Source organism: Serinus canaria, chromosome 1 (assembly GCF_022539315.1).
Source record: "Serinus canaria isolate serCan28SL12 chromosome 1, serCan2020, whole genome shotgun sequence".
Lineage (NCBI taxonomy): Eukaryota > Metazoa > Chordata > Aves > Passeriformes > Fringillidae > Serinus > Serinus canaria.
This window is the reverse complement of record NC_066313.1, coordinates 106,074,168-106,092,224: the sequence shown is the minus strand read 5'-3', so window position 1 is coordinate 106,092,224 and position 18,057 is coordinate 106,074,168. Positions and strand designations below refer to the sequence as shown.

At 43.5% G+C, this 18,057-nt stretch overlaps 1 protein-coding gene across 2 annotated transcripts in view; it reads left to right on the top strand.

The window, feature by feature from the left end:
* The first annotated feature begins 715 nt into the window (after positions 1-715).
* Positions 716-18,057, top strand: part of SRPX (sushi repeat containing protein X-linked) — a 41,349-nt gene continuing 24,007 nt past the window's right edge. The window contains exon 1 of one of the 2 annotated variants that reach the window (XM_030234707.2): positions 716-976. In XM_030234707.2, coding sequence (XP_030090567.1) covers positions 907-976 — 70 coding nt within the window. In that variant the 5' untranslated portion in view covers positions 716-906. The remainder of the gene's footprint in view (positions 977-18,057) is intronic. The other variant, XM_050975158.1, reaches the window with a different exon arrangement.

The following is an 18,057-nucleotide window of genomic DNA, read 5'->3' as shown; positions in this document are numbered from 1 at the left end:
ATGGGATGGGATGGGATGGGATGGGATGGGATGGGATGGGATGGGATGGGATGGGATGGGATGGGATGGGATGGGATGGGATGGGATGGGATGGGATGGGATGGGATGGGATGGGATGGGATGGGATGGGATGGGATGGGATGGGATGGGATGGGATGGGATGGGATGGGGGCCAGCAGCATGACACCTCCCCAGAGAGGTCCTACCGTGCCAGAAAAGTTACCGATGGGAGGAGGAGGGGCTCATCCTCCCCATCCTGCCCTTGTTCACTGGGAGCCTCCCTGCCTTGCTCCCGGCCTTGGAAGGACAGATGGGAGGACATCGGTGACAGACACACTGTCCTGGCCAGCTCGGTACCCTGGTTGAGCTCGGGGCTCATGGCACTCCCGGGCTGGCTGAACAGCAGCGTGGGCAGCAGGGGTAGGGAGTGGATTCTGCCCCTCTGCTCTGCTCAGCCCGCACCCTGGATGGTGCATCCAGCTGAGAGCCCCCGCACAGGCAGGCCGGGAACCTGCTGAGAGAGCCCAGAGGAGGCGGTGCGGGTGGAATGAGGTGATCTTTACGGTCCCTTCCAACAGAAACCATTCTGATCCTATGATTCTGTGACCCCTCTCCGGGCCAGGACACCACCGGGCGAGTCCCGGAGGCCACGCCGGAGGGCAGCGGGCTGCATGAGCCCCTGGGGGGGAACGACACACGGCACAGGCGACACCGGAGCCCCGGCGGACCCAAACCCTCCCGAGAGGCGAGGCAGGGCAGCGGGAGGAGGAGACTCAGGCGGAGCCCGGGAGCCGCTCGGAGAGTGTCCCCGTCCCACTCCCCCTCCTCCTTCTCCTCCTTCCTCCTCGTCCTCCTCCTGCTGCCCGTTTGCCGCGCAGCCCCGGGCCGGGCAGAGCCGTGAGGAGCATGGGGAGCTGCTGGCTGCGCCTCGCCGCGCTGCTCGCCCTGGGCGCCCGGGCCAGCCTGGAGTACGAGGGTGAGGAAGGGGAGGAAGGGACGGCGGGGCCGGGGCAGAGCGGGGCCGGGCCGGGAGCAGGGCCGGGCCGGGGGCGGCGGGAGCGCCGCGGTGTCCGCGGCAGCCTGAGGGGCCGGGGGCCCGTCCTGCTCGCTCGCTCCCCGCCCGCAGCGATTTGTGTCCGCTCTGTGTCCGGTCCAGTCCCTTCAGCGCGGATGGAGCCGCATCGTGGGTGTGGAGCGCCGGGTTGTTACTGGAGCGGGTGCCAGGAAAGCTTCCAGCCGTGCCGGGTGTGAGCACTGCCAGGGCGGGCTGGGGGCAGCCCCGGCGCGTTCTCACATCTGCACCCCGTGCCGCCGCCTTGGCGCTCGGAGAGAGGAGGTGACACTCGCTCAAAGCTGCTGAACAAGAGAGGCTCTGTGTTGTCCCTGAGGGTAAAGTGTAAGTCCGATGGGCCAGCCCTGCCTCAGCAGTTTTTGATTCCCGGGTGAGACTGCAGGCAGCAAGGTAATCTCTGTTTTTAACGTGAAAAATGAATGGATGAGTCTGCCTGGTTTCTTAGGCAACTAGTAAATGAAAAAACGCATGCTGATGCTATTTCACTTCTAATTGTGAAATAGAAGTGAAATAGAATTTTGCATTTCCTGTAGCAAAATTTGAAATGAGCTTAAATCTAGGTTCAATTTCCATGCAAAAGGAAAGGGGTATGTGGTTTCTGCCTGTTCTGAAGCAGCTGCGTCTTGTCTGGTTAAACACTCCTGATTTGGCAGGCATGGCAAGCAAAGCCAGTGTAAACTGGCATGCCCTGGTTGTGGTTTAACAGGTGTAGTCCGTGAGAATTTGTGGTCAGAACGGAGCCTTCCATGTAAGTGGGTATGCATTCAAACTGAGGTGTGTTACTGGGTTGAAAGGGAAGGGTGGCAGTGAAAAGGCGAGAAAGGTGTCTAAGACAACTCGCAGCTGCATGTTGGTCATACCCATTTTTTGAGTCCTGGAGCTATCCCTGCCTAATACGTAGTTCTGTCCATGGAGGGGTGTAAAGTGGTATAGTAGTGGTATTTGTAAGTTGAGGTTTAGCTTTCCTTATTTTTGTTGGCGGGTTGCTAGTGGCTTCTTTCCAAGATGAAAGATGTTGGAACACACATTGATGCTCTTTCTTTACCAAACACTAAGGTATTGGACACATCAATTGCTAAATCAACAAAAACCACAGAAGTTCCTGTTCTGGCATTTCTCTGAGGATTATTGTACTGCCAAATTCTCTTTATTTTCTTAGGAAGATGAGTGAATACTTTAGTTTGCGGTTCATGTGAATGTTAGTCTTCAAGTAGTTTACTGAGGATGCTAATATCCTATCCTCTGTTTTCTTAAAAGGCCAAGTGTAATCTCTCTAATCTCAAAAGTCTTAAGTTTTGCATGTAATCTTCAAGTTGGCTGCACAAAAGCCTGCTTGTTTCATCTTTCACTCATTTGAAAGTCCAATTTCCTCCTTATGCTTAGTGTCAAAGGCTCCAAAGAGCTTAAATCATCAGCAGCTGTAATTGTAAACCCTAATATTAAGTGAATGTTTCATGTTACTTTTCTTCTGTTTATTTTTAGTAGAGAAATGTGGTATTCTTTCAGATCTGTATTCCCAGTATGAAATCTAGAGAAACTGTTAATAGGTTTTTCTCTAATGCTACTGTGTTGGTATATAACCGTGCACATTAGGTACAGAATAACATTAAGTAAACTAAAATAGACTTAAAAAAAATATCTCTACAGCACATGTATGTGGGCCCCTCAGGATTATACAGGCACAAGTTTATTGAACCCTTACCAAGATGTTGACACTGGACTACTTTATAGGCAAAGCCAAGCAGTCTGTTTTGGATTCATGCAAAATGCTTGTAATTCAATAGTAGATTGTTCTTTAAATATCAGAAATAGTCTAATTGGCTCTTGAACTCATAATTTGGTAATGCTGTAGATTCTGGTGTAGGAAAGTTTTGTTCCACAATTCCAAAGAGTATGTTAAACACTAAATAGGTGTAGTTTTCATGCCCTAATTCTGCTTTCAAATTTTTGATAGCAGGCAAGTAGAAATTAAGCCGTTATTCCACCTGGGAAATTGTAATTTAACTAATTATCTGCTCAGCATAGGAAAGAAAACTGAAAAATATCCAACTAATTAAAATTCTTAAAATACTTCAAAGCCTTTGAAGCAGCAGCTGTTTTAACTGTAACTGTATTTTCGAGTTTTGAAAGGATGCTGTGGATTCTTACATTCAAGACTAATAAGGCACTGACAAAATCTCTCTGGTGGCACTACTCAGAGGAAAGTCTGTTTTTTCTTCAAAAACAGTTTAGAGATGCAGCTTTTGGAAGTTAAAACAAGTGTGAAACCTTTTCCTTAAGGGCTGAAGAGGTAGATGTGCCCTTGGAGCTCTTCAGTGACTTTCTGTGGTGTTGGGGAGGGTACAGCTGTCCATATGTACATTTATATGGGGATCACTTGTTCAGTATTTGGGGGCTGTGAAGATGAAATCAAGTGGCACTGTGTGATGTAAGGCCGTGGTACTTGTGTCTTACACTTTTGGTAGATGAAAAGAAAAGTTTATTTATGACAGAATCAATGGGAACTGTGCATTGGAACAGGGTACTGGTGTGAAGGGCCATGAACCTTTAGAGACATGTCACTAAAATCACTTGAAGACTATGTAATATTATGGAACTGTTTTCAAAAGCTGTATGAGATTTAATTCAAAGAAAACAATATATACATAAGCACCATATGCTTATAACATATGTATATTCTGGATTAAATATGAGTAGATGGAAGTCAGGTTGTGGAAATGGTAGTTCTCTAAGCTGTGTGCTAGATAAGAGTTCATCTGTGAGTGAGACTTCTGAGTGCCTCAGCCCTTCAGAGAGATACAGTTCTCACCCAGTAGTGTTTATACTAGAAATAGACAAAGGGTAGGAGGACAAAACTGAAGGAAGAAAGTATGTAGATTGCTTAAAGTCAAACGGCAGGCTTTAAAAAATCTGGCATCACAATGATTTGTTCCTGCTCCATCAGACCAAGCTGCAGAATGGTCCAGAAGCAATCTCCAGGGCCCTGAGAGCTGGTTCTCTGCAGTGCCAAGGGTGGGGCCTGTTGTGTCAGCTGAGAGTTCTTTTGTTGTGTTTTTCTTCTAAACACAGTTTGCTGACTGCCTTGCCAATTCTGGGTGACAATTTGTGTGTACAGGATCCAGTGTGGAGCTGCAGGCGCTGCTGGTGACCATGGTGGGCACAGACCTGGGTGTGTTGTGTGCTGGCCAAACACAGCACAAAACCCAGCATGGGAATGAATAGTCTAAGGAAAGGTGTCCCGGTCCACAGCAGGGGGCTTGATCAGCTTTAAGATCCCTTCCAATCCAAGCCATTCTATGTTTCTGTGATGTTCTGAATACAAGCAGGTATTCTAAGGCACAGCTTCATCCACAGCTGTGCTTTGGATGGGCTGGCTCTGTCTAAACAAGCTCCAGTTACCTGGACAGTTGCATATGAATAAGACTTCCAGCAGCATTCTCAGGTGACCTCAGGCATAACAGATATGTCATGTTAATATCCATCAATAATGTCAACTCATCTCCTGACACTGCTTTCATGTATTCCTGTGTGAAGTAGAGCGTTTTCATGAGCTGTAGTAATTCCCTACTGAAAACCCCTTGCAATTTAATAAGCATTACCAAAGTAGTACATTTCTTCCTGGGTGGTCCTTAAATAATCAGGTCATTGCCTCCTCTCTGCTCAGCCTGCTCACTCTTCAGCAGCACCTGGGGGCTTCAGTGCATCTGAAATCTCCAGGGTGAGATCACATAAACAGAGAGTGAAATTAGGGATGTTTTGATGAGTTGTTGAACTGTCCTTTCTCTCAAAGGGAAATACAACTTGTCAGAAAGCACAGACAAATAAACTGCATTTAATGTCCTGGGTAGCCAAGTCTAGGCAAGCATTGCATTGGAGGTGGTACAGGAGGTGCCACAGAACCATCAATGACAGTTTTTTTCATGCCTGTAAGCTGCTGTACCCCTTATCTCGGTCCATTGCAGCAGTAAGTCTGGCATGACAAAGGCTTGCCAAATATCTACAGTGTAAAAAACAGAGTGATTACAAAAGCTTGCACTTGAGATAGCCATCAGTATCAGTGTGAGGTTCTTTCTGGGAAAAGAATGATTGTGCTTATAATTTGGTTTATCGAAAACATTGATTCTGAAAGTAATTTGGAAATGTTGATTTGCGTTTTACTTTTGAATCTGTCTGGCAGATGAAATGAGTAGTTAGAGATGAACATCACTGAAATATGGGATTCTCTCACTCTAGAGCTATGAATGGAATGAGTACTGATGGTCAAATTTGTGGCTGATGAAGGTGCAGGGAGCAAGATTCGGCAAGTTCTTGTGTTGGCATTCAGTTGAATAAGCCACTGGTTTGAAAATTCACACTCCATACACATTTTACATATAGCCTTGGGTAAGCTGCTTAGACTTTCTTTGCAGAGTTTGGAGATGGGCATGGGCTTCAGCCCACACTGATCTGTTTTGATGTTTGTTGCTAAACAGGAGTATTTTGTTAGGAGAGACTGCTCCCAAGGCATGGATCCCCAGTCCAGCATTGTGGTTGTTTGGAGTGCAAAGCAGTGAAGATGCAACTAAAACCCATCACTCCCTCCCTGCACCCCCATCACACTACTAATTTTTAGTCCAAAAAGCATGTCAGTAATCTAATACTTCATGAAATTCTAATATGTAGTGCATTGTAATACAGACTCTAATTTAATATTGTCAGTCTTTCCTGGTACTTGTGTGAAACTTCTGAAACAGTGTGTTTTCTCTGACTGGGGTAACAAGTTACATGGTCCTCTGAATACTTGACTAATTTTTCTGCTTCCAAGATGGCTGTGTTTTGGTTGTTTTGAGTTTTTTTTCTTTGAATTTGCTGTTTCAAGTTATGTGAAAAATCACAATGTGTTTGTGTCACCCATTTCACAAGGCATTCACCTAATTTTAATGCAGTAAAATCTCAACATACAGGACATGGCTGGCAATTCTCTGCCACTGTTTCTAACTGTTGACTGTATCTAAAAGGTACTGTTAAGTTTGTTCAAACTGAAAATTTGTGCTGCAGTACCTTGGAAACAGCTCCAAATTGAGGGTTTTAAATTTAACTATTTTCATCTTTCCTGTAACTTGAAATAGCCACTTAAGATCTCTGCCTGAGTTTTAAACCACTTTGACTTGTAATTTGGCACATCTTCACAGGAGGAGAGAAAGGATTTTTGTATCTCTTGAGAGATCCAAGGAAAAAACTTAGGTTTCCCCAAGTTAATACATATTGCAAGCACAGCTTTGCCAATGCTTTCCATCGCTATGCCTGAACAATCTTGACTTGAGATTCAAGATTTTGTTGTGCCTGAGGAAATAAATGGTATCTTTGGCATGTACAAAACACAGAAATGTGGAAGAGGTAGTTACACAGAGGGTAAAGCTCTGTCAAATGCAGCATCAGGATGATAAGAAATCCTTCCCCAATCCACCATTACCTCTAAATGGTGTTTCTTGGCAGCTACAGGAGGTTTTTCCTGAGAGAAATGTCTAAAATTCCACTGCATTTCTCTGAAGATGGAGGGAGAATGCATTTGGATTGGGAGCATGTGAAGAGCCTGCTAGTAGCTTGCAAAAGTGAGTCTGTCCAAATACCCTGTGCTGTACTACTGTTAAAATGAATTTTTTCTGCTGAAAGGCTTCTTTGGAGAGAAAGTGTTGCTGGTGAGTTTTGGTTTGTTGCCAAAACACAAGTTACTGGACTGGCTGGCTGGCCCTTATCATCAACCCTCTTGATTTATTTTTAGTGCTGCTTTTGTGCTTTTCCTTTAGCACTCAGAGATGATGCACCTTGAAAAAGCAGCTATTTTGCCTTCCTCCTGTCATTCTTCTCAGCAGTATCTCTTGATTGCTTTTGGGAGCTGTGCATTCCCCCTAGGAAACACTGGGCAGCTCTGGCCTGTTGCTGGTACTGGTGGATTCCATATTCTCCCCATGGCTGTCCTGGGCCTCCTCCTACCCATTCCTGCTGTCTCATTCCAGGCCTCCAAGACCTTGGGCAGGATCTTTTGCTTCGGTGTCTGTTCAGGTCCAGACTTTGGCCATGGCTCACAAGCATGTCTGCATTGTGGGGGAGATTTCCAAAATCCCTTTCTCCCAAATCTATTTTGCATTGCTGGAAACACCCCCTCTTCTCTCACCCTGGGCAGCAGTTTTCAGCTCTTTGCTGCTTTCCTGCTTGTGTATTATAACTTAACCCCTGACCTCTGAGGTGGTCTGCCCAGCTGTCCTGCCTTCCCCTGGGTGAACATCCCTGGCTGTGAGTTAACAGGATGGTTTCCATGGGATCACAAGCCTTGGGGGGGAGGGAAGCCTGCTAGTGAGCCAAATCAGGACACAATTCACATTAATTTTTCTTGGATGTTTTCCTGTGCCCTCTTGTGCTATTTGATGTGAAATAAGCACTGAGGGTAGAACCCTTCTTGCTGCTCTGGATGGTGCTGTCTCTTCCTCACTGCCTTCTGCACGTCCTCACTGCTCTCATTTTGGCTGCTGAACATGGGCTCAGTATTTGGGGAGAGCTGCCATCCCCTCCTGGCAGCGTGCAGGGCAAATTACAGGCTGGGAGAGGGAAACACCTCCAGCCATGTCAGAGTGCTGAGCTTCTGGCAGCCTTTGCAGCTCAAGCTGGGGGTGGCTAGACATTTTTGGCAAAGGTTTTTGCCATTTGAGCAGATAGAGTTTGTATAACTTCATGCTTTTTTGCCTGCTCTGTGAAAATATGTTTTCAGCTAAGGACAGATGACCCTGTGGGGTTCAGGTGGGCTGCTCTAAAAGACCCAAGTTTTGCTGCCTGATGCATAGACCTGAAAAACAAAGAATGCTTGAAATTTTGGGTTGTTCTTATGGGACACCAGCAGGTCATTATGAGCTGTTTTTGAAGAGAGAAAAGAAGACCCACAACTGAAACATGCAGGATGTGTATCATAAAGATTCTTGATTGCATTTGTTTGAAACTGGTGAGTAAATATCTCCATAAGGGTGGATACATCTTTGATTTGTATAGTCTTTGATTTGTGGTGTGCAGCTGTGTCCTTCAGGGAGACACAGAAGAAACTTCTGCAGCTTTCCAGTAAGATATATAACATTAAATTTTATGTTAGTGCTATCACTTGCTTCAGATCTTATAGGAGATAAAAACATGCATGTGTAAGAGTACTGCACGTGAGGATTGGATGATTTAGAAGTTTTATAAGTTAATCTTGTTTTGAAGTTTCTGAAATTACTGTGGTGTTGATATAGAAGGAAACTTTTTTCCTATTGTGCAAAATTTAAAATTTGTCACAACATATTTCCTTATAATTTGAGCAGCGTGATTGCTCTTTTGAGGAAATGCCATTGTTATTTAGGGTACTGGATTTAGATGCGTTGCACACATTCACTAAGAATAGCACTGCAGTTTGGAAGTAGTGCTGCATTCAGGCTTTGGCAGCCATGCCATGTTGTGCTGCCTGGTTTACCCAAAGCCTACACTTAACCAGCGTGGGCTGGCAACATGATTCACTCAGCAAAGTCTGTCTCCTTTTAGGCTGTGTCAAGAGAGTTTGAACCTGCCAGGGTCTGTGGTCCATCTTGGTGTCCCTCAGAGGTTTTTTGTCAGACTTCCTGATGCTGACTGGCCAGATGGAGGAAGATGCTGCTTCCAGCTCCTGCCTCAGTTAGATTGTGAGCCTATGCCTGTTGGAGTTTTCTTCGGAGTGTCAACTCAAATATAATTACTCGGTTCGAGTCTGCCTGTCTTGAGTCCATCCATTGTGGCTTTCTAGTTAAACTGTGTGATTTGTTAGTGAAAGAGGCCAAAATTAACATGCCTCTGTATAGCTCTTCCTGAAGATTAAAGTCATTGGCTTGCATTGCCTGTTCTAAACTGCCCAGGGACAGATACCAGAAACATTGCACTTGGGTTATACATTGTAGTGAAATGTGTAAATAAGAAAAGCATCCCAACAAAAAAATATAAAGGTCTTTCCCATACTTTTCTGGGAAAGGAGTGGATGTGAGTGCCCTGTGCTGAAAGCAGGTAATGACTTGCTGAAGTCACCTGAACAGATGACCTGTTTCTTGTGAAGGCATCTGACTGGTAGTAAGCTTCAGCTTTGCAGCACTGATTTCTTTTTTGTCACATTAAAACAGTTGGTTGGCCTGTGTCTGCATCCCATTTGTAATATGGTTTGTGCAGAGAGCTTTGACTGAAAACATTCATTCAGCTGCAGTTATTGCCATTGCACCATATCAAGTAACACCGTGTGTGTGTATTTAGTTATGGAAATGCTACAGGTGGCTTTTGTGTCTCTTTGGAGATGAAAAGGGGTGACCTGGACCTGGTTGTGGCTCTGGGCATTCCTGTGTGCTCCTCTGGCTTGTCTTTCCATTGCTCTCCTTACTGCTTCAGTTAAAGCTTCTGGGTGTGCATCCATTTCGGTGGGTGTTGGGAACAATATTTTGAGTTTTTTGCTGATACTTGACATTTATTATAATGAGGTAGGAAATACATGTCTGGGAGGAACAGGAGATAACCATAACTGGAAACTTACTTTGACTTCAAGTTTAGGGAAATTTCCAGTCAAATACATCAAATCCTGAGTGTTTCTTTAATAAGGGAAGGCAGCATTTGTAGGAATGCCAGCAGTGCTGTTGGTTTATCACTGATGCCTCTGCTTCACCAGCACTCTGGAAGCTTGCAGTGTTTGACTGACAGCTTGTCATCTTATTGGAAATTGGAACACCTGAATTGTGTTCTGGCTCTGTTTTTAGGAGAAATGTTTCTAACTGGGGATTCTGTACCTCTCTCTAACTGCATGTCAAAACCAAGAATATTAAATTGTACCTTTAGATGTCTCCAAGGCATTTCAGACCTCTTAGATACCAGGAATAGCATGAGACATGCACTGCAGCCCTTTAAGTACTTTTGTTTTATTCCTATCCAAACCCATTCTTTTGCAATATTTTTGTCTGCCATATTGTAGGCAAATCATTAATATGTGTCATACTTATAAAATCACTCAGACATTTTAGCAACAATATGCATTAAAAGCCATAAATATTTAGTGTGTAATAAAAAGCAACTTTTAACTCTGCAGAAAGATAATGTTGATTTATATCTCATTTCCCTATTAGAAAAGTAAATTGGTTTGCCAAAACAGGTCAGTCCAAAGGAATTGAAAGTAAGTCCTCCATCTGAGTTAGAAAATATTTCCCTATTTGTAAGCCCATCACAGGGAGTACGGGCTTAGATTTATTTGCAGTGGGTGAATGTTGTCTCTAAAGTACAATCCTGGTCTCAGTTTACTCTTCTGCCATTTACAAAGCTTCTCTTACTGCACAAAGACCGTGAGAAGGCAGGACAGGGCACAGAAAAAGATCAAACTTGTAGTATGTGACACATGGGAGTAAAATAAAGTATTAATAATGGATTTTGTGGTGTAGATGGTGTTCAGGGTTCCAGTTCACAGGAAGTCATGCTCTCCAAAATGTTCTTGGCCTTTCTTGTATGAAGACACCATGGTAAGTGGGGCTGACAAATGGCAACAGAAGTGCACAAAAGGAAGACAAAAGTAAGACCTAATGGCTGCAAAGATGAGTAATCTAAATAAAGTTCAACTGACAAGCCCTGGGCACCTGTTCCATTCAACAAACTCCTCACTCTCCTCCCAAGCCCTTTTCAGAGCTGATGCAGCAACTCGTGTTTTGGGTTATAAACATTACTTTTAAAGCCATGCTATTCAGTTCCTAGTCACCTCTCATCTCCAATGTGCAAAGAGCTGTGAGGAATCCCTGCCATTGCAGTGAGGCACTTTCTCTGTGTGTTTGAACAGGGGAGGGGAGGGCTTGGCAGGCACCACAGTGCACAGCAATCACAAGTTCAGACAGCACTGCAGCTCTTCTGGGCTTTTACTTGTCAGCCACCTGCAATGAGAGCGTTCCAGCCCTGTAACAGGCTCCTGAAAAACTCTGACAGCTGGAGCAAGCTCCCATCAGCAGCTGGCTGATGGACTGCTCCTGCTGACAGCTCCTTGCCAAGGCAGAGGGTTGTCGAGGGATGGTTGAAACAAGCTGTACTCTATCTCCTTTTTCCCAGAAAATGTTTCCTGTTCCCACAGTGAGCTGGGTTACTGTCAGGTGTTGCTGGAGGTTGCCCTTTGGCTGTTTTCTTAGTGGCAGATGTTGAATTTGTCTCAGGTTGCTGTTAAATCCTTACAAATGAGAGCCTGTGACTGCACAGGGGCAGAGTGGACAGAGGCAAGTGCCTGGGGAGCTGCTGTGTGCAGCTTGTCTGACCCTTTGCCTTCTGCCAAGACTTCCTGCCAAACACAACATCCCATTTTCCTCAATGTAATGAGGCCAGTACAGGTCTGTGATAATAGCAGCCAGGGAGTGATGCTGACTGTCTTTTGCACACAAGACACACCACACTGTGGAACTGACTGTACAGAATGTTTCTAATCTTTTTGTGTGTTATACTAAAATTTTGTAAGAGGTGAAACTTTAAATCATGGAAAAGAATCAACTCAGAAGCGCATTTATACATGGATGACTGTGAATCCTTTGGTTATTTGGTCTGTCTGCAGTGGAAATCCATGTCAAATCTTTGAGCATTTTTAATGACATGGCTTCAGATTTGCAAAGGGAAAGCGGGAGCATCACATCCAGGAATGTGAGCACTTGATTTCATGTTTGTGTCTGGGTGGTCCAAATCATTATGGCTTTTTACAAAACCTATGTTCCTCAGCTGAAGAGGTTATTTTTCTTTGAAATGTTGTACCTGGTTGAGATACATAGGAAACTGCAAAACTGATATTTTTCAATTACTTTTTTAAAAAGGGGAAGGATTCAAATTTCTCTTTTCTACGCAGAAGACTTCAGGTAAGGTCTGTCCTGGTGCGGTGGGACAGGGATCTCCCCCAGCAGCCCAGAGGCATGGGCAGAGCTGGGACAGGGATCAGCTCTGGGTACAGGGACAGGGGCACCCCGAGGCCAAGCCCCTGTCAGTGCTGGAGCTACTGTGAGCATTATGGGCAGTGATACATCTCACATGTTTGGGTAAAATTCCACATTATTTACAGTGTATTAACTCTCAGTAACAATTTAGGCAGTGGTTTCATTTTTCCGTGGGAACTATTTCTAGCTTTGTACCTTTTTTGTGGATTATTTTTCCCCCAGTGTGTTTCACATGCTCCCTTTTTACATCCCTCTCTGGTCGACGTGGCAGATTTGCAGGTTGTCAGTCTGCTTTTAATGGCAAGCCCTGAAACCTCACAAGTCAGTTTCTCAGACTTTGATGCTTCTGTGAGAGGAAACAGTGAGAAGTACAATGGCATCTCAATCCTGCCATTCTGAGGCAAACACCTCTTTGGTGTATGTTTGCAGTGCCTTTGACTGGTGTAATATTTTGACACTCAGAAGAAACTGGTGTAACAGGAATACCAACAAGTCTGTACATTTGTTATTTAAAAAGTCTGTTCTGCTCCAAGTTTCTCTTGTTTTGTTTTTGTTTTTTGTTGGGTTTTTTTTGACAGTCTTTAGTTGTCATCTTAAAGATGTTTATGAAACTTGAGAATTTTTTCAGTACTAAACTGATTTTGTGGAAACTAAAATTCATAGAACTGACAATTAAAGGATAATATCCTAATTAAGTTAAGTGAACCCTGACCTTGGTAATTTGAAGCTATCTGCCAGCTTTGCTTGCTGCAGCTGGTCATTCCTGCCAGATGATGTTCATCAATCCCTGCATATCAGCCTGCCCTTAATGAAAGGGACCCAGAGCGTGGCCATCCTTAGGAATCATGGCTGCACCAAACACAGCACAACTTCACATTGCCCTGCTGAGCCCTGCAGCTTCCCAGCACACTCTGTCCTGGTGTCAGGAGGCTGGGGCTGCACCTGCCACTGCAGTTTTAGGAGCTGAAGGAAACAGGGCATCATCATTCTTCTTGCTGAGGACTAATGTGCTGGCCATACCTTTTATATTTTTTGTACTTAAAACCTTTTGTATATAAAACCAAGTTGGCCATGTCCATGTTCCTCTTCTTTCCAAACAAGTTGCTTTCAGGGTTCCATTTAGGGTGCTTCAGTCACCTCTCCTTTTTCTGGTAGTGGCAGTGGATTTTCCATAGCCCTTTTCCCTCTCCTGAAGAAGCAGGCTGTAATTCTGGAAACATGGCCTCAGTGTGTTGAGGTCATTAAGTTTAAGTCATTATATTGGTGTTGCCTGGTCTCCTTTTGCCTTAAACCAGCAGTTAGGATTCCAGTGGCAGAGGAAATTGAATATTATTTTGATTTCCTTTTATTTATTTACTTTCTAGTTTGGGGCATTTGCAGTTCCTGAGCATACAGATATATATATAGATAAAGAATCATAGAATATCCTGAATTGGAAAGGACCCACTAGGATCATCAAAGTTCAACTCCTGGCTCTGCACAGGGCAGCCCAAAGAACCACACCTGACAGCATTGTCCAAATGCTTCTTGATGTCTGCCAGGCTGGTGCTGTGACCACTGCCCTGGGGAGCCTGTTCCATGCCCAGCCACCCTCTGGGAGAAGAACCTTTTCCTCATACCCAGCCTAAACCTCCCCTGACACCACTTCAGGCCATTCCCTCAGGTCCTATCACTGCCACCACAGAGCAGAGATCAGTGCTTGTCCCTCCTCTGCCCCTCACAAGGAAGCTGTAACTGCAGTGAGGTCTCCCCTCAGTCTCCTCCAGGCTGAACAGACCAAGTGCCCTCTGCTGCTCCTCATACAGCTTCCCTTCAAGGCCCTTCACCATCTTTGTAGCCTCCTTTAGATGCTGTCTAATAACTTTATATCTTGTTTATATTGTAGTGCAGTATGTATCATCACTGAAGCTGGATCTTCTAAGCCAATATTCTTTCAAATGACCTTGGCAACCACTGTTTCAGAAGGAAATTTGTTTACCCTCTTGATTTTGATGGAAGTAGAACATCCTCCTGATGGGGATTTGCCACTGACATGAATATTAATGAAGCAAGTGCAAGGGTTTGGGGGGACTGTCTCAAATGTTCCTTTAAAATCTAATCAGCATTATTTTTTGCTGCCTCTGTGAAAAGAGCTCTACCTTAGGATGTGATTAACATTGATTATTTTAAACAAAAGGAGTAAGCTGCTTCTTATAAATTGGTTTATACAACTTCTGTGCTTTTGGCTAAATTAAATACTGTTTGTTGCAAGGCTGTTTTTAATGCTATTCTTTGCAAAAAAAAATTAATTCCTATCTCCTGAGTCCTGACAGCAGTTGTTTACTTTTTCCTTCAATTGTTGGTTTGCTATTAAATTTGAAACTCCTTTACATCTTTTTTTGGATTTTGAGTTCCACCTGTTTTTCTGTTGTCTTTGCTCAGTTTTTGTCCTGTTGACTGTCTTATTTCCCCTGGAGTTGTTCCTTCAGCTGTTCCTCACTGATGTAATGCCTGCTTTTTCTCTGCTCTTGCAAAGCACTAGTAAAGCATGAGCAGAAGTTGTCCTGAGTCCTTAAAGTCCCTATTTTCTTCAAAGAAGGGTGCTCACTGCCAGCTTATGGTTTATAGTATTTCTGTGTTGCTTCTGACACTCTGTGTCTCCACTTACTAAAGAACAGGAGGAGATCACTGTCAGTAACATCACATTTTTCCACTCCCCTTCTGTTTTCTAGGAACTTGTTGGAGAGTTTCCTGTGGATTACAGGCAGCTCCTGATGCTAGTTTTCAAGTGTTGGTGTAGTGTCTGACACTTGAAGCTGAGATTTTTTTCATAGGGAGCCTTTCTTTTAGTCTGCTCATAAAATCTGAAAAATCTTTTTAAAATGGCAGAGCTTCAGAAATAACGTGTCTGAATGACAAAAACCCCAGTGTATCTGGTACTGTAGTATTAAAAGGTAGAAGCTGAGATGTGCCAGTTTCCAGTGTCAGCATTAAAAAGAAAAAAGAAAAATTTCTTCCATCTGCCACCAATTCAGAATAGATCAGGATTAGTTTTCAGTCTCCTCCTTTGGATAACTTTTCCTTTGGAAAGTTATCCAAAGTCCACTGGAACTCGTCATTAGAGAGACTTTCAGCTCAAATTGTCTTTATTTAATTAAACACTTACTAGTAGTTCTACCTCTTTTCAGTCTCTTTTTGGCCTTCTGTAGGTGACTGTTTTTGTATTGTCAATGTGCTACTAAAATGTAAGCCTATGTTAAAGGCTCTTAATATCTTAATAAAAGGGGAAAAAACCCATATTGAAGTATGTTTACAGGAATTATTTCTCTGTTTTCCATTCAAAGTCACTCCCTTCTTCCCAGAAGTGAGAGTCCCTTGCTCCTGACTGCAGCGATGATGTGTACATGGATTAACCACCATGTCATGCTATGGAATAACGACTGAGACACTGCTCCAGGCTCTGACCCCTCACAAAAAACAGCCTTTGCAGAGCCTTTTGTAGTTTGTCAGACACAGATTGCAAATTCTTCTGTATGGAACATTCTTCTATATCCATGGACAACCCCACAGCTGCTGTGCCTATTGAAGGCTAAGCCAGAGTTTAGTATAGCAGAAAAGCACAGACACATCTGTGTTCAGAGTAACAAATACATTTTGCAGTATGCAGCTAAATAGCTGTGTTTTGTGTAGATGTAATGCAGCACGTACCTTCCTTAAACCTATCAATTAAAAGATGTACATTTTGTTCAGCTGAGCTGGTTTGCATTTTAGTGTTCATGACACTTTTCATCCTCTCTCTGGTAGCAGCCTGTGACAGTTTCTGATCATAGAGATGCTGCCACAAATTTTTTTATCATTATTTATTGAGGAGTAAACTTTGAATTCCTCATAGCCTTAACAAGGGAAACATTCTTCTTTGGTCTCCTCCCTGTTAGTCTCCTCCTGACATAAGGAGTGCCTTTCCAAATGATCAGTGACTTCCTTTGTTTGCCCATCTTTTCAGAGTTTCTATTTTGTTTGCCGTATTTCACTTTATTGAAAGTTCCTTATTTAGGTGCAGGGAGTCCTTTAAAGGGGAGGAAAGAGGCTTTTGGACCTTCTCTTGACAGCTTAAAAAATCATGGAAGCTAACTCTTCTGTTTCCTCTGCTCCTCATTATTTAAGACTCTGGGCAATGAGCCAAAACAAACAAAAACCAACTCACTGGTCTGAAAATCACTATCACTTGAGGGCACTATTCATGTATGTAATATTCAGATTTTTCCCTTTGAGCCAAGCTCTCAGCTTGATCCCATCCTCTTGATGAATCATTGTGGCACCTTGTGGCTCATTCTGCTCCGCCACCAAGGGAACATGGCTTATGTGGGAAACATGGATCAACAAAGGAGATGACTGAGACTTTTTTTGAAGTTGTACTGATGTTAACTCCCAAATGCATCTTTATTGGCCTTTTGAGCTTCCCTTCTTTCCCCCGCAGTAATCAGCACTTTATTCCAATTTCTTCCATATATTTCACTATTTATTGGTTTACATTTTCCTTAATTTTCTGTTGAAAACCCAGTATGGAGATATATACACATTTGATAACTGGAAATTAAATTAAATTGTCACTTCCCATTGAATCATCCAAAATGTCACATCACAAGAGCCATTCAGGGCAAACCAGAATTTCCAGAATTAGTATTCTGAAGTTTTCTTTAGAATTTCCAGAACTGGTATTCTGGAAATTCTCGTTTGTTTTCATTGAATATAAGGACAGCATATTTATGAAGGATATACTTTTTAACAACTTCAAATGAATAGAACTTAAAAAACAATCTTTGGCCATTTAATTGTGTAAACTGCATGCAGCATTTGAACATACTGCTCATTCTAACACTAAAGATCTGATTACAGTGAAAGCAAACTCATTTGCAATGGAGCAAGGTATCCAGGAGCAGCCTGGGACTGCACTAAGGTTCCTGGATCTTTTGGATGTGTTGGCAAAGGGGATTGTAGTTTCTTTTTATGTCTGCCAGCTTTCCTTTGACTGCAGCTGTGTTACAGCACTTCTGCCTGCATTGAGTCAGAGCCACTTGAGCCACTTCCACTTTTTAGTGCCAGTCTGGAGTGGGAAAAATAAACCAAAATCAGTGGTGGAAAGTGTTTTGCTTTGGTTTTCCTGTATCTAAGATATCTATGTGTGTCCATAAAAGGAAGCAGAGTTCAGTTGTATTTTACCGAGCTTTTCTGGACTAGCACAAACTTCTGTATCCATGCAGTTTCCATCCCACCACTGATTTTTCTGAGAGTAAACTGCATGGGCATGGCCACCTGCTTCTGGATATGGGACTTCATTGAAGTGAAGGAAACCCCTTGAGCCAGGAGTAGTGCTTTTTTTGTTGCACAATATTTGCCCACACACGAAACAAGTTTTATTTTGTTATCTGCCTTCTATGCAGAGGGATTGCTCTCTCTACATGTAATGAATCTATTTGGAAACACCTTCAGGGCTTGGTGTCAGCTATAGTGTTTCTTCATAGTCACATTGGGTCACAGATGGCAAGGGAGGAGGAAAGAGATTATTTTTGGCAGAAGAACCCATGCCTGCATTTTCCTAATCCAGTTAATGATTTCTGTGTAATTGGCTGGTTTTACTTCACAAAGCATAAACTACTGGCATGCAAACTTCAGGCATCTTTGACCTCTTTTGAGCTTGATAATCCTGAAGTCTTCTGTTCTGCATTTCAGTTGTGCTTTGATTGTGACTTTGAAAGAGCTGTTCTTTGATGGAATCTTGTATGAAGCAATCTCTTGAAGCAAGTTAAAACCTGTGCACTAAAACATGGTGTTTGCATCTTAATCAATACTGAGACACAGTGAATTAATCTGTGTACAGCCCTGAGGGGATTTTTTGGTGTAGGATTGCTTTCTGTGCCTGGAAGACTGTACACCTGCAAGGAATAGAAGCACAACAGTTGGACTGGAGCTTGTGGCTGTGCATGGAAACTCAAATCTGTGCTATACACCAGTGTATTTCCATATATATGAGCAGGGAAATGCTTAAACATCTCT